The sequence below is a fragment of the Medicago truncatula genome, chromosome 5 (assembly GCF_003473485.1).
Source record: "Medicago truncatula cultivar Jemalong A17 chromosome 5, MtrunA17r5.0-ANR, whole genome shotgun sequence".
Classification (NCBI taxonomy): domain Eukaryota; kingdom Viridiplantae; phylum Streptophyta; class Magnoliopsida; order Fabales; family Fabaceae; genus Medicago; species Medicago truncatula.
In genome coordinates this window covers 14,027,097-14,047,961 of record NC_053046.1, presented here as the reverse complement: position 1 = coordinate 14,047,961, position 20,865 = coordinate 14,027,097, and the positions used below count along the sequence as shown (strand labels likewise).

General features: G+C 32.0%; 1 protein-coding gene across 1 annotated transcript; it reads right to left on the bottom strand.

Annotated features, from left to right (window-relative positions):
* Positions 1-6,678: 6,678 nt before the first annotated feature.
* On the bottom strand, positions 6,679-10,668 carry LOC11411965 (BTB/POZ domain-containing protein At1g67900). Its single transcript, XM_003613055.4, has 4 exons — positions 10,150-10,668; positions 9,976-10,045; positions 8,442-9,716; positions 6,679-7,386 (listed from the first exon to the last, which is right to left on the bottom strand). The coding sequence occupies exons 1-4, from the start codon at positions 10,206-10,208 to the stop codon at positions 6,880-6,882; spliced, it is 1,911 nt and encodes a 636-aa protein (XP_003613103.1). The 5' UTR covers positions 10,209-10,668; the 3' UTR covers positions 6,679-6,879.
* Between the last annotated feature and the right edge of the window lie 10,197 nt (positions 10,669-20,865).

The following is a 20,865-nucleotide window of genomic DNA, read 5'->3' as shown; positions in this document are numbered from 1 at the left end:
GTGATGAATTGAGGATAATTTTACCCCTAATGATAACTATAATTTTATATTTTTAATTAATTCAATGATGTTTAATAGGTGAAGTTTTGATTAATATTATTATTTATAGTGCTTGTGCTTGAGTATTATTTTGTTGTTGAGAAATTATAATATTGATGATGATTAAGTAGTATTAGAATTTAAATAAAATGAAGGGAGGAGCCAAAATAAAATAATATAGAGTCAGGGTGTAGAATATAAGTTTTAAATAAGTGGGGAGGGTTGGAGTAAAAGAATAGCGAGTAGAGGAGAAGATAATCTTAACAAGTGATTGACCTAAATATAAAAAGAGAGGTTAAGAGTTATAAGAGTCAGTATTGCTGAACGTGGAAAAGAAAGAAAAGAGGAGCACATGAGGAGAAACCCTAGTGACAGCAAGGTCAAGCCACAAACTGGAATTTTCGAAGGATTCGAGGTAAGGGGGACAATCTCTTTACTTTAGGGTATCTTATTATTTGATGGGAGGGTTGTCTTAAATCTTAATATGTTGTTGTTGTTATGCTGTGAATTTTGATGAAGGAATAATGATGAACAAATTAAAAGATAAAGTTGAAAGATGAGAATTGAGGAAACTAGTTTAGGTTTTTAAAATGAGTTTTTAGCCGTAAAAAGAGTAGATAATTTGGTAGGTTAATGAAGAATTACTGTTTGGATGATATGATAATCATGGGGTGACAATTAGGAACAAGTTTAATGAGTTTAAGGTCGAAAAGTGGAGTCGAGGAGGCTCCCATGGTGGAACATCGTAAAAATTTGTGATTTCTGCATAAACTGGTGCTGTTAAAATCACGTCGCTATTTTACAAATCATGTAGAGATTTTGAGAGTAGTAGCAAAACATCATTTTGGGAATAAAATCATGCCACGATTTGCATAAACATTACACGATATTGTGAGACCATTTTCATCGTACTTTGCTGTTTTTAACACCCCTTGACCATCTAAAATTGTTGTAGACTTGATATTAACATCGAATTAAGTTATGTGAGTACAATAATTAGGCGAGGGAAGTATGATTAAGTGTTGTTTAGAAGTGATACCTTTCGAGCAATGGTGAGTCTAAGATAGTTCATGGTAGTTAACGACGACAAAGATGGGTCTAAGATAATTGTGAGATAGAAGAATATAAGATTAAAATAAATGAAGAATAGGGTACGATCATTTAATATAATCAATGATGCAAAGAGAACTAGTGATGAAAGATGAACATCTTAATTTAAAATAAAAGAAGTGATCTCTAGGTAAGGGGGTATGATTGGATGTTAAGGGAAGTTTCCTTAAAGTCAAGATGAGGACTAACTAGAAAGATGTAGTAATGAAGAGAACAAATGACGAGAGTAGATTTTAAAATGCAATATTGATTAATGAAGGAATGGAATATGTATAATAATTGTTGAACGACGATGATGAATGATGTAATAAATGATGCATGTGAATGACGAGTAATGATGTTGTCATACCTTGTTTAGGGTGACGAGTGAATGATGAAGTGAGTTATGTTGTGAGTAGGAGTTAAAGCACTGTGTAAGGTAACACCCTCATTCCCGCTGATAAATATCAAATAATAAGAATTTATTTAATAATAAGGATGTTACAAAACTTGACATTATATAACAAAATAACAAAATAATAATAAAATGTTTTCTTTTAAAATAAAATCCATTGTTGAAGAAGAAAATCATTCACTAATCACATTAATAAATCCGTACTTGCCTTTCAACAATCATAAATAGAAAATAACAAAGTTTTCAAGATTCAACTTAAAATGTAATCAGAATTAAATCGTCAACCCCAACCCTAATGTAACAATACCATAGCTCGTAGCGACTATATGATTATTCAACAACCAAATAACAGGGCTAAACGGAGGGCATCCCTAATCTCCACCAAGTAGATTTTTGGGAAACATTTCTTTAATTAGTAGGGTTTTAAGACTTCATTTTTAAATAACTTTGAAATGCATGTGAATATATGTGAAGTATAAAATGAACCTATAAAAATATTGGTCTATGATGGACCAATTTTTTGTACCATTAGATCATATGAACCCACCAAATTTTATCATGGTCTATAAACACCAAATCTCACCCATTTTCTCTATAACTCTCATTTAATCTCTCTACTTTTTTTTTTGTCACATATTTTTTGATTTAGCAATACAAGTAGTTTTTTCTTACGGCACTTTGTATCGATTGAGTTTTTTTAAGTAATATATGAATTAATTTATTTTGTTTTGAAGGGATATGAATTAAATTTCTTAAAAAAAATAAGTAACATGAATTAAATAAGTATTCAATTGATTTTTTTTTTACGAAAAAAAATCTTGTTGTTGTTGCTTATGTTATTAAATAACTTCTTTTTGAATTGTTGTTGTTGTTCTTTCTTTAATATTTTTGTTTTTAATCTTATGGGTTTCTTATTTTTTGTTTTGTTTTTAAAATAAAATTGTATATTTAAATATTAATGAAAAAAATCAGATACATGAAAAATAAATCTTAAAACTGAAATATTATAAAAAAAAAACTGAAAATGATTTATTTAATTGAAATGAAATATAAAGTTTGAAATGAATCAAATTAAAAATATAATTTAGTCAAAAGAAATTAATTAAGTATTTTGACCAAAAAATTAAAAAATTAATTTATTAATATGTAAAATATATATTAAATTGATTAATTTAATTAAATATCTTAAATATTAATTGATTTACATTTTATAATGAATCACGAATGTTCTTTTATATCATTTACATTTTATTATGTATTGATGGGTTGTATTTGGTGTGGATGGACCATGATAAGAATTGGTTGTTGATTCAATCTAAAGGTTAAAAAAAAATTGGTCCATCTTAGACCAAAACTTCATGGGTCCAAGCTAAATGGCACCGTGAATACATATTCTTTTAATGAAATTGTTAGTGAGCAATGACTAATTTTTGTTTTCTACATAGTCTTTAAGTATTCTTAATATCATCGTGTATATTACTCTCCTTTGCAATTGTCATTTATTTGTTCCAAATTAAAATAGTACTTAACTTTCTCCTATCGTGGAACCGGGGTTTGGTTGCATGGGCACGTTATGAGGAATTGGTGGGAAAGAGGGAGGAAAGGAAGTGGAACTTCGGATAGCCAATTTGGAACTAGGGCTGGGTTGCATGTGGAAAGGAAAGGGAGAGTGGATTATTTTTTAGGGGAAAAAAGTGAAAAAGTTTAAGGGGTGGGGATATAAAATATGCGAGGTGTAGTTAACATTCCCCTAAGGTAGATAAGCTGCAAATTGGTGGGTTCGTATATTGTTGGGCTACACAAGAAGTAAGCAAAGGTCCAGCAGTCATGACTATTGAATCTAACTGCTATCAAAACATATTGACTGTTTCTTTTTCCACCCTACCAGTCTCTCACGTTTTACTGATTTTGAATTATATAACCCAAAAAGGGTAAAACACGTGAAAAAAATGCTCCATTTTTTCCGAAATTTATAACTCAAACTAAGGCGTGCAAGGAAGGTTTATGGTGTGTTTGATCTGCTAAAAATGAAGGAAACCTGACAATTCAAGCTGTACAATGTTTGATTTGTAAGGCTGTTTGAGGGACAAGGCAAGCCGAAGACAAGAGATAAGACAAAAACTGAAATTCTTGTCCCTAACTATAAGGCAACACAACTTTTTGTCTCACACATTGTTTAATATATCAAAATAGTATTTTGTCCAGCAAAAATTAATTGTTTCATGGGATGTCGTAAATTAGCATCAAGAATATAGTTTTAGAAGTGAGGGAAATGTTAACTAGTAGCCGGAGATCAAACCTTGGATATCCTTCAACCCTAGTGTCACGTATGGTCATCGACCCTAGATGCAATCAGCTAAAGTTGTTATCCATCCATCTTTATTGAATTGATCAATGTTGTCTTTTTCTCAAATTCTCACTAAAAAGATGCTACCATCTTATCCATTAAGATGTGCATATATGATATGCTACTATTAAAAATTGAGTCCCACACAAGAAACAAAATATATTTGATACCCACTCCAATGTATGCCATCACAGGTGTGGGTAGTGGGGGACCCTTTGCAGATAGAGCTTGTTTATTTTTACATCATGATCCAATGAAACTCCACAAGAAAAAAGAAAGATATATAATTGAACAGGGAAAGTTTAGTTGATGATATAATTTCATGTCCCTAAAGTGGTCAAAATGTTATTGAGGTGGGGGAATTAAATAGAGTGCATTTTTCTTACCCGTGACTTAGAAAAAAAGAAAACTTGAGTAGCATATATTTATAATCTTAGCCTTAAATCATTTTATATGTGCCATTTTATCAACTCTATCACCCAATTCACTCTCTGAAAAAATTTCTTCTTCCTTAAATTTCAAACCCTTTGAGACTCTTTTCAAGATGACAACAAAGGAAATGAAAGTTCAAATTTCATCAAGAAATGATGTGATTCAACAAGGTGGTCTTTTGAGACAAGCAAGTATGAACAAGAACAATTGTTTATGCTCTCCAACAACACATGCTGGATCATTTAGGTGTAGGCTACATCGTACACCTAGTCTCATTAGGACAAAAAGTATGGAGTCCTCATCATCTACTCATGGTTCTGTGGTTGATGCTAATGGTGATGCCAACAAGGATTAGATCTTTTGTTGAATTCAATGTTCATTAGCATGCTGCTTTTATCAACTGTTTACTTGTGTCACAATTAGTATTTTATCAACTATTTTCTCCCTTGTTGTTTTTATGACTGATAAATAGTACTCTCTCCGTCCCAGAATAGTTGACATATTTGCAAAAAAATAAAAATCTTGTGCGAAAATAATTGTCCCTTTTAATTTTCTATGCGATATTAGTTATATTGTTTCAACTGAACCTTTGGTTAATACTACATGCACCGGTCTCAATTCAATATATTCAATTTTGCATGTATGGTAATTATAAACATACAACTATGAGGATAGTGTAATAAAAGTACTATTATTGTGTGTGAAATAATGAAATAGGACCATTATTGTGGGACTGAGGGAGTAGCATTTTATGTAAAGCAATTTATCTAGTGGACTTGGAATGATTGTGAAAATCTGTCCCCTTAGTCAATGGTTTTGGGATTGTTACAAAACTCATTAGGTGTCTCTTTCTGCATTATAGGCAAGAATCACTTCAGTGAGCTTTTTGCACTTTTTCTTTCTTTAATTTTTTATTTCTGTTTAGGAAGAGTACCTGTAAATTATATCCTGCTAACATAAAGTAACAATCTGATTATGATTTGAGAGTTGTAACCAGTGAAAAGATGCAATAATGTGCCATGATGCATCAAAACAAGAGTTCACACCCACATTTTATAGACTTTATCAACATAGTTAGGGATATGACGGGTTAGTTTGGTTCGTTTTTTTTTTTAATATTGTGATCTGAACCGATTAATAATAGTTCGTTTGATTTTTGCGATATTTTTTAATGATCATGTTATACGGCCTAGAGCTATTGAGACTCAGGCTGCACATAATACACATTCACACAAGAAAAGACTATTTGCAGTGCAGATGATTAACTTGACCAACAATTCAGTTGCTGCATAGAACTGTGTTTGTGACTGTGTGTTTTGTAATGACAAAGGTTTTAAATCATGATTACAGTAACAGCTACATAACAATCTTGGACATTATAAAAAATTGTGGTCGAATACGGTTGATGTGTCTCAATCGCGGTTGTGGACTTTCTTTGAAAAACCCGACAACTATCAGAGAAATAGGACAGTTACAGTTAAATTGCAATTAGATTCATTTCAATTACATTTTGCACTGCTGAGTGAGCACCAGTGTAACTAACTGAATGCAGTTAGTTCACTAGAACAACATTGACACGTCGATGCTGGTAATAATTTGAAAGAATGAAATTACTGATTGTAAGCACATGTGTCAGCGTTGCATTGGACACCAATGCGTGGCTGAAGTCAGATAGAGTGTCGATACAGTGTCGCTGTCAACTCAATGCAAAAATGACTTCAAGGCTTCAATTATTGTTAGACAAAGTTATTCAGTGATGCTGAAAAGATTTTGCTTTAAATGGAACACACATATTTGACCTCATAGTACTTTTTTCTTGGTTTAGTCAATACAGATAAATAGGTATATCAAAGAGTTTATTTGACAGGAACCATACACAAGTCAAGTAGTTCAATTACACCATTAGGTTGTATTATTATTCATAAATAATGCTACTTAGAAGCAAACATATCATATCATAGCAGATCTTATTCTTTTTTTGTACCAAGATCGGATTTATATTGTACATCATATTTAATACTGATTTATCTTAGTAATATTTCAGAGTATGATTGATCAAGGAACAATAAATACATGTTGAACCTTAAATTTATGTCACCATAACACTTCAAATCTTGTTAATAATTGGATACATATTCCTTAAGGACGAAATTTTCTATGTGAATACAAATAAATAAGACAAATGTAATCAGATACTATTACAGTATTGAATTATTCCAGACACATGAAAATACGAAATTTTTTGGCAAGACACAAGTGTTGCAGATTTGTAGACAAATACAGCAATATTGGCCCCATGATTTGTCACTGACACCAAAGATTCCTATTCCTATATCAACTTTTCATGACATAAGAATTAATTACCAAAGAGATTTTCCCTCAAAATTATTATTATTATTATAGGTTACATCAACCATGCACATACATTAAAAGATTCTTGTGGATTTTCCTACAAGTTACAAGGCTTTTTGCATAAAACAAAAATAGAGTATATGTTAATAATACCCTCTAAATTACCCTTACAAACATGAAAAAACTAACATAACTTAATTCTTATTCAATTTTTTTCAGTAGCAGTTCTATTAGTAGACCACAATTTACTAAGCATTTTTTTAGGTTGTGTAGGAAGAGCACAAATGGACTTAAATTTAGAGTTTCTTCCAATTCCATCATCATTTACCAAACCATTTTCATCAAATTCATCATGCTCCTCAGCTAGCTTCATTCTTAGAGTTGAAGACTTTGATTTTGGTGACTTGAAACCAGAAACACTCCAATTATCCTCACCTTGAATACTTGTAGTAGAGCTTAACTGTGTTGTTGTATGTTTTGATGGATCAATCCCATGTGTTGTAAGCAATGCTTTGATATTGCTTTGTAATTCTGTTACTTTGCCACCAGATGATGCTGCTCTAGCTTGCTCAAAGAACAGAACTTGAACAACAACTCTTAATGGGAGTAGCTCATTTTGTGCTGCATGCATGCACGCTTCCATTGAGAGCTTTTTGCAGTCAAGAATTCTACATAGTCTTTTCCTTTCACTCTTGTTGAGTTCTGGATGAGCCTGCATGTTTCAAGTTAATCAACACATCAATTTTTAGCAATAATAATAATAAATTTGTTGCTGCAGTCACATATTCACGTATTCGCACAATCAGCATATCTGTAATGAAATTTTTTTAACTCTACAATAGTGAGCTTGAAATATGGACCGACGAATTTCGGTCCAACAGCTATCAATGCACTGACGGCGTGAATGCGTGGAATTTGTGACAAGAGTAAGTCCAAATCATTATAATAACGCCTCAAGCTAGAAATTTTACTTCCATAGCCTAATTTCTTTTAGTTCTATATTAATTGAACATGGTAGCTCGGTTGGTGAGGTAAGAGACACCGAATGAGATCTAAACAGAAGGTTCTGGATTCAATCCTTGAAAACTAACTTAAATTAAAATTTACTAATTTGTATAGCCAAAATAAAAATAAAAATAAAACTGAACTTGAAAGTACATGTTACATCATTAGAGTTCATTGAGTGAATTCATAAATGGACAAAATTTGTGATGTAAAATTGAAGAGACACACTATCAATTCATGTGAAGGACATAATACTGGAACTCTGTAACAGTTTTGACAAGAAATTTTTCTTCACGTTTTTAGCCAAATAAGTTATGAAATTATCTGAGTACATACTGCAACTATATCAGTCAAGATAAGGAGTCAGTCAGGCTAAAATTTCTGGTGGGTCAGTCCACACCTAACTTCTAATAAATGTTGAATAAGACAATATTTTAAGGTCAAGAAAGTTGGTTATCCACTAATTCTGTTTCATATCCTAGAATTTGAAAATGAAGTATGAATTATGTACAGCCACTTTTTTTCTTTACATGTTTTTTATGTGTGTATTTTTTTATAGGCAAATGTTAGTGATTAGTAGTTCGTTACGAGAGGGAGAAATTGTTAATAGAAGGGATTAAGCATGGAGCCTCTTTCTTAATACTCCTTCAGGGTCCCAACTCCTATCACTGAGCTACACCGTCGAAGATAGATTTTTATCAAGGTATAAAATGGAGTGACTTAAAAAAAATACAATAAACATTTTATAGTAATGATTTTTACCTTGAGATATATGTCAATGGCTCTATAGAGATCATCATGATCATATCTTGCAAATTCTGGTATAATATCAGCAAGAGCAATGAATTTTGACAATGAAAAATTCACATCTCTTGCAACTTCCTGAAGGTACCTATCCACAAGTTTTGCCACTTTCAATTTTGAACTATGTGATGCTGAAGAGGACCTCCTACTCTCTTGTAATTCAAAGTTAATATTCTCAGCCGAACGCGATCGCCTTCTTTCAAAAGTTTTCAACGATCTCGGAGGGCTAGTTGGTGGACTTTGTCCTTGTAACATGAACTGTTCCAATATAGTCATCACCAACTCAACATCATAGAGTGTATCATTTGTATAAGAAAGTGAAGGTATTAATAGATCATTCACTGTGGCTTCCTCCAATTGAAGTCCTACTCTTCTTGCTAATTCCATCTTTGAAGATGAAGAAGCATTGAGAATATTGGATGCTTTCAATAGTTTCAAAAGAAAGCTACAAGAAACAGCGCCTTTTTCGGTTGGAAGCAAGCTTACTATTGACTCCAATAGAAGCCTATGCTTTGAAGTTATTTCGCTGGCCGAGTCTGAGTTAGACTCAGACTCGGCTAGTGAAACATTCTTCTTTCTATTTCCGTTCTTGGAAATATTTGGTAACCATCTAGATGCATAAATTTTCAATGCATCGCCAATGAGATTTGAAGGAACCTTGCCACCAGATTTGATTGCTATCATTGTTCTCCAATAAAGGTCTATGCTAAGCTCTGCTAAATCTTCAGCCCACCATCCTTTACTTCCTGATTTGATTCTCAAACTTTCTGTATCATTGCAAGATATGTCATCCCTCACTCTTCTAGAATGACTATGCGACAAACTCACCTTTGTAGGGTGGCTCAAGACTTTTGAGGCAATAGTTTCAATGCATCTGCTGGTAATTCCCAAGTCTTCAGACCACAAATGCAACGCTTTTGTGGTCTGAAGACTTACTATGGTATCCTTCCAACCATGAAGGATGCAAGAATTAAAGAAAACCTCAAGCTTGTGAATCAAGTTTCCTTTTTCAACTTCTTCAGTCATTTGGAGATATTCAGCAGCACATCTTGCAGCTACAATGTTGTAAGGACTTAAAGTAATTTGGATTCCATAGCAGAACTTAGCACACAACTCAAATGCTTCCACTCCACCCGGAAAATCAGGAAGTTGAACTATTTGGTGATGAGATGAATCAGGAGGTGATTCTGAGCATAATCTTTGCAGGCATAGGCATTTGGATAGCAGGGGAAACTGAAAAATATCACCATGAGCTTCAGATAAGTTACCAAAGTAAAAATTATAAACTTATGACGAACGGACACAGACACAAACACGGACACCAGAGACAATAATGATACTGACACATTGATACAGATAATAATTTGAGATTTTTTTCTGAATGTCACAAATGTGCCGGCGTCGTGTAAGTGTCAGTTCTACATAGCAATATACAATTGAATAAATAAGTAAAAGAAATTTGATGAGTTAATTCTACTTTCAAGAAACATACCTTGTGAAGAAGATATCTACTTCCCCTTACTTGAATTATGAGATCACTAGAAACTTCAGAAGAGATTGTCCTGCATATACAAAGAAAAGAAATCATGTTACAAAATTAAACAAGCCAAAAAGGAGATACATCATCAAAGAACAAAGATGAAATTTATTTTTGTTAATGTCTTACCTTATAGCTTCTGAAGTGTAGAAAGTATCTGGACGAGATCCAAGTTTCATAAACTTCATGGCTTTAAGTTTCTTACCTTCTTCTAAATCATGTGTTAAACAAAACTAAGCCACTTGCATAATTCAGTGTAAAAGAACACAGAACAAGTGCACCTAACAGATAGTAAAAGAAAATAAGTACAACACAAATACCAAGATGAAGAATATTTATTATTTGCTAAGCAAAGCTCAAGTGGACACTAGATGATGGTGAACCGACAGTGTTCTCAGAGTGTATGAGGATTTCAAGAAAAGTTCAGAATTCTTAGAAATATAAAAGAAGAAAATAAAGCAAAGATAGAATTTCTTTGGTGGAGAGAAGAAGGTGTATAATTTGCAAGAGGAAAGGAAAGGTAAGGAAGAGGCTTTGTAGTTGTAGGAGCAAAAATAATAATAGTAGCTTAAATAGGTAGGATAGATGACATTAATGGTATGAAAGAAACATACAAAGATCAAACACACCTAAGTTATGTCCATTCAGTCAAATAGTTATAACCTTAAGTGATTTTGACTTTTTAAATCAAAATATCTTAGGGTAATGTAATTTTAGAGAATAGATTCTCTAATTATTTTTCTTATTATTCTTTTCATGTTTCCTAATTTTCACCTTTAACTCTCCTCTATACTTTTATTTCATGGTAGTATCATAAATACAACTAAGATTGAAAGAAATTGAAAAGATATTTAATATATTAGAGTGCAGATTCAAACCTACAATGTCTCATTTTAGATGTAAACTATTTAATATTTTATTTTTAGATGTAAATTCTACAAATTAAAAGACACATGCTAAAAAATATGTTATACAACACAAATTCTACAGTAAAAGAGCTTTTTAAAAGAAAAGAAAAAACCAAGCTGCAACTTTTCATGGCTTATGTGTTGGATCATGAGGGACCTAAAACAGTGGAGGAACATCACATTGGGATATGAACAAGCTTACAAGTAGAATGAATTTGAATACCACATCTTAATCAAAATCTTAAGATATCATGTATATGAGTCATATCATTTATATGATGTTTAACATCCATTTTTTTATCGGATGTGATAATTTATCCAATGATTTAGGATTGCTCCCCATCTGTTGAAGGTTCTTTCATCCAAACACACGACTACATTTTCAAAAAGACTTTCGATACAATAAGTTGATCAAAACTATCAGTTTTGATACGAGTGTTGGATCATAAGGGGAGACTAAAACACAAGAGGATCATTACATTAGGGTTTGAGGAACAACATAAGTAGAATTATATGGCATATCACTTATATAGTACTCAACAATTTTTTTTTTTGTGTAGATAGACGAAATGACAAAGCCATTATAAACTCGCACACACAAGTGGAGGTACCGGGATTCGAACCCCGGTCATGAGATCCGGCCTAACAATTTCAATATTTGTTTTCTATCCAATGTAGAACGGTTACCCACATTTCACATACTAACACCGGTGGACAAGACTCAATTTAATTAAGATGGACTATTTATGAATGGACTAAAAACCCCACGAGTTATTTGGAAGTATACTTTTAGATTTTTTTTTTTAAGAAGTCAAATGAACCCATTAAAATTAACATGGGAGAGAATCAAATTTGAGACGTTGATCACATTCTAAGATTCATAGTTAACACCACCAAATCAACCCAAACTTATATTATACTAAGGTCATAAATTGTCAATAAAAAAACTAGATGTCTTTTAACAAAATTATTTGAACACCTTTATTTTTTGAGTAGTGATATTTGAACAACTCTTTTGGTAGAGCTTTTGGGACAACCTTGATGTGTTCTCTTCTTATTGGTCAAAAACAATAGAGAGAAAAAGGAAAAGAGAGAATAAGAAGATAAAGTGAGTATGAGAGAGAAGGTTGTATAAAAGTTGCATAAAATTGATTGTACAAATATCATTTCCCTTATTTTTTAAGCTAGTTTCTAACAATGGGATCTAAGTTCCTAGGTAGATTCTTAAAAAAAAAAGTTCCTAGGTAGATCGTTAGATATGTATAATTTAACACTTTAATCTTATGGTCAGTAAGAGTATCCACAATAGTGGGTGCTTCATCTATTTAGCACAAGAATTAATAAACACCTTCATTGTGGAGAGAAAATGTTAGATGTTTATAGAGAAGGGTGGCTATATAAGCTCCCTCTCTCTCTTTAATTTTTGTGGGTCATATGTAATAAATTGTACACAAATCATTAAACTTTGTTGAAATACAATGACATTGAGTTATTAATAGGATCTATTTATTAACATTTTTCTGAGGTGCTAGGTTGGAGAGATTGACTGCTTATTAAGTAATATCATTGAAAATTTTAAAAAAAATAAAAAATGATGTGTACATGTATGACCCACTTAAACACTCAAAACGGATTGCTTTGTTGTAGATGGTCTAAGATCTTTAGTCATTTAACATTTACTACAGCTGCAAAACGTAAGAGCATCTGGAATTCTGAATGCTCTCCCAACACAGAAGCAGCCAACCATTCATCTAGAAAATCGTATCTTATGGTAAAACTATGCAACTTTTTTTTTTCTTCCAGCAAATCTTGCTTTTATTATTTCAAAGAAGAATATAATATGTTCGAGGATTTTTTTTATTTGCTTATTTATTTATTTTATTTATTTATGCAACTAGACATGCTAATGCTATTGGCAGCGTGCAATTATAAAAGCAGCTTACACGTGCTTATCCTGTGCCCACCTGCTTCTATATAATCTTGATTCTCATCATTGCCACTACAATATTGAAAATTTTCCAATTCCCTTATATTTACTTATGTGTATTTTTAATTAAATCCAGTGTACTGCAAATTTTATTTTAGTCAAACACTATTTTATTTTAAACCACCATCATACATCTAGAATATGTATCTCCCTTTCCGTAGGAGAATGTTTTAGAGATGTTTTACCTAAAATAATATATTAAAAGCGCAAAAAGAAAATAAAGAATGACTAGAATATCAAATGAAAATTTGAGAGCAACCTTGATGAGTATTCTACCTATCAAACATGAATTTTACAACGTTTTTTTTTTCTTTTTACACCAAAAAAAATAAAGCATTCAGTTTTTTTTTAAAAAAAAAATAAAATAAGGAACTTAATATAGAAATTTCGTAAAATATCACATTTAACTTTCAAAAAGTCAAAATATTTTTATTTTCAATATAAAATTACTATTTTTTATGTTCTTTAACATGTTTCCTTAGATTAAAACTTGATTATACTTAACCGAGGTTGGCCTAGTAGTTGGCTTGAGATCTTAGAGTTGAAGTGTGCTCCTCTCAAGATCTTGGGTTCGATTTCCTCTGGATCTGGTCTCAATTTCAATAGACAAGTTCATCCAGAACTTCGTTGTGGCTTTAAATGAGACCCACACAAGTGTGCGGTGAAATTGGTTCCCTCGAATTAATCGATCCTTGAATCTGATACCGATATTCTTTTAAAAAATAAAAACTTAGCTATACTGATATCGGATTGTTTCTTGCAACTTGATCATCTACAGCTGCACAAGTACAACGGTACATAATCATTAGGATTAGAAAATTCAATTGGTTTCTTTTTCTTAATGAATTGGGCATAAGTTTTGTAGATAGAGAGCATAAATCCAACATATATAAACAAGGCATAATGAATATTGGGCATAAGTTTTTGCCCCAAGTTAGATCCCAATTTAAATTGTATTATGGATCTATTTGACAAAATCAATTTTCGAGCATTTTTTTTTTAAGGAATCAATTTTCGCGCTTAAAAGCAATTATATGCGACAACCAAAATAAGCTACTTCAATACTTTTTAAGGGAAACATCTATTAATAAGAGGGACATTACTAATCAAATTAGGAAAATGCTATGTATAGCGAACAAAAACGTTCCGAAACTTGCAAGAATGCACTTCATTGGCTAGTTAACACCACTACGGGGTGTATTCCACTATTTCTGAAGATTTTTTTTTGGTGGTGGCCGGGATTCGATCCCCGAATCTTGTATATATTATGCATTGTCCTTACCAACTAAGTTAAGTTCACGAAGACTATTTCTGGAGATTAATAACAAAAACGGGTTGTTTATTCCTATTTTTATTTTTAATACTTGTTTAAGATATTACAATAAACAATGGTCACATTCTAAAAAAGCAATATGCCTTGTATCATGAATTTTAGCGAAAAATGATTTCACTTGATATTGCAACGCCCATCAAATTATAACTGTCTTAGGTGAGATTCGAACATCTTTAAAAAGAAAATATATGTTGAATTTGATTGGTATGTACCCTCCATCCAATCAATGAATGTCAAGTCAAATTTTTATATTAATTTGTTTTAAAATAAATTTAAATGTTGAACAAATTTTGTCTAAAAGGTAGTAGTAACCAACCAAACTCACTTCAATAGCTAAAAATTCTCCTAAACGAAAAAAATTTAAGATAATAATCAAATTTCCATTAAAAAAAAGGAATGAAGAATGCGATCAAATTTCAAGAAACGAAAAGAAAAAGATTGCCATAAAAAATTTCCATCAATAACATAACTGCCATGCCTTATCTCTTTTCAAGGTTTCTTTACTTGTGTGATGTGCATTCATCAACATTTATTGCAAATGGTCCATAAGATTGAAATTCTGCCTATTATTGGAGTGAAACAAAGAAACCCAAAGTTGCTTATTTTTGATTTGTTTGCGTTTGATTAAGTCATAAAGTCAATCTTTATGGGTGGACATTTACTTTTTGGTGCTCTAATGAAAATGGTTAAAATGTTTTAATCTGGCAGTTGACGGTCGTCTTCAAACTTTGTTTGGCTTTGGATTCTCACGATGCAATGACTTATGACTTGTGCTATTTATGAAAAAAAATTCCTTAACAATGAGACCAATCTGTGTGGACCCTATTCATTGATAAACTAGAAAAGAAAATTGGTGAATTATTAGAGTATTCACATTCATGATTGAAAATTCTATCATCTAGTTGTGCTTGTGTATTTTATACGAATTTTATACTTCATAATATAATAAAAATTCGTTGGTATAATTATATGTCAAGAAAAAGCAAGATTGGCAAAAAGAGGAAAGGGATTTAGGGTTTAATCATAGACTTCATCAATTTGGACAAAGCGTTAAGAAGCCCCTACATTGTTAGGCTCCACTATAAAGCATGAACAACATTTAGTTTGACGGTTGCTTTTTTGACATTCAATAGTTTTTAAAAACACATGTAAAAGACTAAAAAACTGAGTGGTAGTTAACTGTTGCCGGTTTTCTAGTTATAAGCCAGCGGTAGTTAACTACCGCTGGGAGTATTTTAGTATTGGGTCATGTTAATCAGTGGGGGCACTGGTTAAGGAAACTAAAAGAAGGAAGTTTTAAAATGAAAGTAACACTTTATATGCTTTTGAATAGTTGACAATCATATTCCAAGGTAATACTTACCACATTTGACTCCTTAACTCTTTAATATTTTACTTGTGTTTTTAGAAAGATTTTAGGTTAAAAAAGCAATTGTCATTTAGTTTTACATAGGTGCCACCAAATGGACATGATGGATTATCTCAACTCCTCAAAAGTAATCATAAAATGAAACAAAATAGAAAATTTAGCCCTACAAGTTCTACGAGTAGGGATCATATAGTGTTTTAACTATATTCTTGATTCTTCTACTTTGGTTTCAGACTTCTTTACACAAACAGCTGGAAAATTGCTCTTCTCATTTTTTATTTTGCTCATTCATTTAATTTAGAGTGATGTATCAAATGCTAATAAAGCACAAGAAGGTTCATCTTCTTTTCACTATACTTGTGAAAATAATATAGACCAGATTGCAATGTCAAAAAATGTTCATTGACAAATTTCCTCTTTGGTTCAAGAAGCATATAATGTTCAAAATGACAATGTAGATAATCATAACAAGTACAATACTCCCTCCAAACACTACGTATCTGACCAAACACTAGGGTGATGAAATTGAAGACTTTTGTATCACAACTTCAAGTGATAACACAGATTTTGAAGGAAAACGTGTTTCTGACTTCACACCGATTAGATATAAATTTTAGAAATATCACACGAGGTTGAATACAACTTTTGTAACATTTGACTTTCTGCATGATTTTGGTTTTTTATCCCCCAGGATGTTGTATATTATTTTTTTCCAAATACATATTCTTTTCACTTCAGCTAAATTTATTAAAAGAGCAAATAGTCATTTTAATATATGAATGTCTAGCGAGTAAGTACAATACTCTTTAAATGTATCGGAATTTTAAAATAGTTCATGATCGTATAATTCATTAGTCAAAATAATTCACGACGTTAAAATAGTTCTTCAATGTTGATAATAACTCTTTTTATAGACACTGATATGACAGTAATTACTTTATAAGGCTAATATGACAGTAAATAAGTATATCGAGCAATTGATATGACTGTATTAACAGAGCATTTTATTGTTATAGACTATTTTGATTAACGTAGTAGTACACAATCAAAGACTGTTTTAAAATTTTGACACAATAAAAAACTATCGTGGTCACTTGTTACACATTCAGAAATAAAAATGACTATCTATCTTTTATTCGAAGCATATCTGGTACTAAATATTGCATCTGATATTCAAACCTTGACTCGACATACTGTAAGAGTATGATATCTTCCGTTAGACCTAATCCAATGATTTTCTTCTTATTTAATTAGTCACATGAAATATTCAATAAATCTATGATGCAACCTAATATGTGTTACAAATGTTTGCAATAGAAAGGACAAGTTCAGTTATGAATACCGTTACCACTCGGGCAAGGAACCACACAAAACATCAAATTAAACCCATCTGACAGAATCAAGAGCTAGAACAAAAAATTAAGGACAAGACGATATAGTTTGACAATGGTGGGTACTTGGATTTATTATGAGAAAAAGAGTTAGTGCTTAAACTCCAGTACTTGCTCACCAATTGTAAGTATAGCCAAAAAACATAAGTGGTCATACAACACTACAAAACGACACACTTGTATGGTATTGGCACAATCAATGTCTGGTAGATACCCATACTTTAGGTCGTGTTGGCTCGATCAACGACTCGTGTGTTTTTTAATTAAGGAAAAGAAAGGGTCAAAAATGAAATTGAAAATGATAAGTGGGAAAAAAAGTTACCACATATATTTAAGAAAAAGAAAATGTTTGATTAAAGATCTATGTGGGGATGAGAAAGGAGAACCACAGAAGCTGCTGTTAACGTGTCTTTCTCAATGTGTTACCCCATGATACATCAACCCGACAACGTGGGACCTTATATACTTTCCTATCATCCTAGCTTTGGGACCTTCTTCCACTTCAAATCTATCCATAGAGATAGGAGTGGGATCCAACAAAATCATCCAACGATTAATCTCGTTTATTGATTTGAGATTGAATAAATAATATTATATTTTCAATAAATTATTTTTTAATTGGCTCGGCTTTAGTGTTGGATATTTTTTTTTGGAGGTGAATAGTGACGACGGGTGGTGTTGAATATCGTTTTTATAATGATCGTTTTCGTGTAGGAGTTTGTTTTAGGTAGGAGTGGGATCCAACAAAATCATGCAATATGATGAATCTCGATTATTGATTTGAGATCGAATGAATGATATTATATTTTCAATAAATTATTTTTGAACAATTTTTATTTAAATATCAGACAATGAAAATTAATAACCAACTCACATGGTTACTAGTTGCACTCACCCTAAAAAAGATTTTTTAACATTACTAGCTACACTAACCTCAAAAAATAACACAAGAAGAAAGTGTTTCTTGAGAGATTGTCTATATACTAACTCAATGTATATGCATAGCACATTTATTTTTAGATGTGCTCATATTCACACTAATATTGAGTAGTTATTTTTTACTTTTTGATTTGGGGATATCGTTGATTAAATCCTAATATTGTTAGTATTTTAGTAATCATAGACTTAATAGAGTACATATCCATTTTTTTTATTCAAGTTAGTGTCTATAATTTTATCCAAAACATCTAAACACTTACGATTCTCACACACATGACACACTCGTTATCTCAAGTAAAACGAGTAATTTGATTAATAACTCGCATAAGTTATTTTATTTTCTTCAAAAACAAGATTATGTCACATAATTATGCTTCTCAACTTTAACTTCTTTAACTTAATAAAAGAGTGTTAACTTAAGAAATGGATGAAGAGAACTAATTAACTAAGAATAACATAAATTAAAAGCTAGCATATAAAATAGGACTAAATGCAAGTTTTTTTTTTGACCGAATGACTAAATGCAAGTTAAATAAGTTTTTATTTTTGAGGTGTGTTTAATGTGATATGTACATTTGTTAATTTTAATTTGACAAAAATGTTAAAGCATAATTCCTACCAACCATGACTTTGGCAGACTCCATTTACATCACCCTACACTTAAAAATAAGAAATTGAGCACGGTATAATCAAAATTATTCAATCTGTTTAAAGAGGAGATAAAAGAGATACATTCATCTAAAGGAAAAAAAATCAAATTATTTAAGAGGGCCAGAGAGAGAGAGAGAGAGGGAAAGATCAATCAGTTAAGGAAGGGAGTGAGTCTAATAATCGACGAAAGAGACATTGCAATCGTGCAAATTGCATTATTTAACAAGACAATATTTTTGCATTATTGCAATCAAAACAAGCAAGGTTGAAAAATCTTGGATTCATAGGGCCATGCAACTATTGCCAAGCTTGAAAATTTTAATATTTACAACTTTTTTAGTTGTTGAAATTTGACAACTTTGTTTAATTCCCTTGATGGGTAGTTGAATAATTTGTTAGACACCGAAAATTGAAATGACTTGGGTAGTTTTAAATTTTAATGATCTTGTCCATGAACAAACGATGTTACACCCGACATAAACATATCTAGCTAATTGCCATCTCTAATTGAATCTATCAATTAATGTTAAAAACGCAAGTCATGGAGTAAAGGGAAGGGAATCCCTTTTGTCTAAGAGCACTTAGATGAGATCACACGAGTCTCATCTATTTTAATCAAAGTTTAGGTTCGAATCCAGTGTGGGGCATGCAACAACGTTAAAAATTCTTAAGGACAATTTACCGCTCATTTAGGTCTCAAAAGGCTCGAGGGATTAGTCTCCGCAAAGAAATCCCTCTTTTTGGACACATCACATGGTGCCTAAAGCATCTACTATTGTCAATATTGATGCACCTTCTAATTTTCTATGAGTTATCACTATTGTAGCCCAGAAAAATTAAAAACCCTTTATGTGACACTTCAATTTTGTAAGCATTATACGATACTTACAAATCCCACAAAGCTATAAAGAGCCAGTCAATAGTGCATGGCATGGTATCTATCTAGGTGTGGTGATCAAGGGCAACAACTTTCTTTCTCAATATATGAGCTGTATCATTCTAGTGTCACACCCTACAGGACCAGCTCTGGTCAAAATGTATTGGCCATTAATATTATAGCTAGAGAATACCAAGTAAAGAGTTTCAATGAACTTTTTACTGATGTGGCTGCTTGACTCAAAATTATTTTATTTCGCAATTATAGATTAGGTTTGCCTATTATGTTTTTATTGTTGAAAATGGTTTAACTTATTTCTCTTTTTTAATGTTAGACTTGAGTTTTTTTTTAACCTCCCCTCACGTTAAATACAATTGAGCTTGGAGCGTGGATAATTTGGTGGGTGGTTTGGATGATACAATTGAGCTTGGAGCGTGGATAATTTGGTGGGTGGTTTGGATTGATAAGCTCTCATGCCATATTAGATTTTGATGTGTGTTTGTTTTTAAGGTGGTTTATATCAGAATCATGATGAACTATGATGATTTTTTAAAGTTATAAAGTGTAGATTTTGAAAATCATGGTGGTTCATTACGTTTTTGACAAAGTCACCGAGATAACAAACATACACTATATTGTAAATCGTGGGTTTAACAATATTTAAAAAACTTGCTAAAAAAATGAAGTGTTTTATCAAAATCAAACAATATACACACACAAACACACATATGAACATGATCAATTGACATCATGGTGTCAAATTTAATAGGGCAATGATACATGAACATCCCTATGTGGCATACCACCATCTACACCCTTCCATGTGGCATTTTTTTATTAGTTATAATGGGGTAATTTTGTCATTAAAAACAAAATGAGGGGCAATTTTGTCCAATACACTCACAACAACTTTCACACCCTCTCTTTTCTCTCTTTCTTCTCCTTCACCGGCCACCACCAACCCCCACCGGCAACCACTACCAACCCCACCTGCCACCGTTGTCCTCCGTTCTCAACCTCAAATATCACCACTACCACCACCATAGCCACCGTCCAAACGCTAGATCTCATAACCGTCGCCCTCGTCCCGAAGCTTAGATCTCACCACCACTGCCGCCACCACAACCACCATCGTTTTCAGATCTAAACACACCTATCATCATCTCTAAACTCTCATCTCGACGCCTCCACCACCACCGTCCTCACATTCTTCTCAAAAACACAACCACAACAAGAGACGGCGACGGCGTCTGGATTTGAGGAAACAAGTGGTAGAGAGAAAGAAGTGAGGGAGAAGAGAGAAATAGAGACAACGATTGAGGAGAAGGAGAGAAAAAAAATCAGAACGAGAAAATCAAATTAGGGAGAGAGAAAGATGAGATAAGATTTC

Coding starts and splice junctions, on each gene's coding strand:
- LOC11411965 (XM_003613055.4), bottom strand. CDS start 10,208: ATGAAGTTTATGAAACTTGGATCTCGTCCAGATACTTTCTACACTTCA. Junction 10,046..10,149: donor TACACTTCAGAAGCTATAAG/GTAAGACATTAA, acceptor TTGTATATGCAG/GACAATCTCTTCTGAAGTTT. Junction 7,387..8,441: donor CCATTGACATATATCTCAAG/GTAAAAATCATT, acceptor TGAAACATGCAG/GCTCATCCAGAACTCAACAA.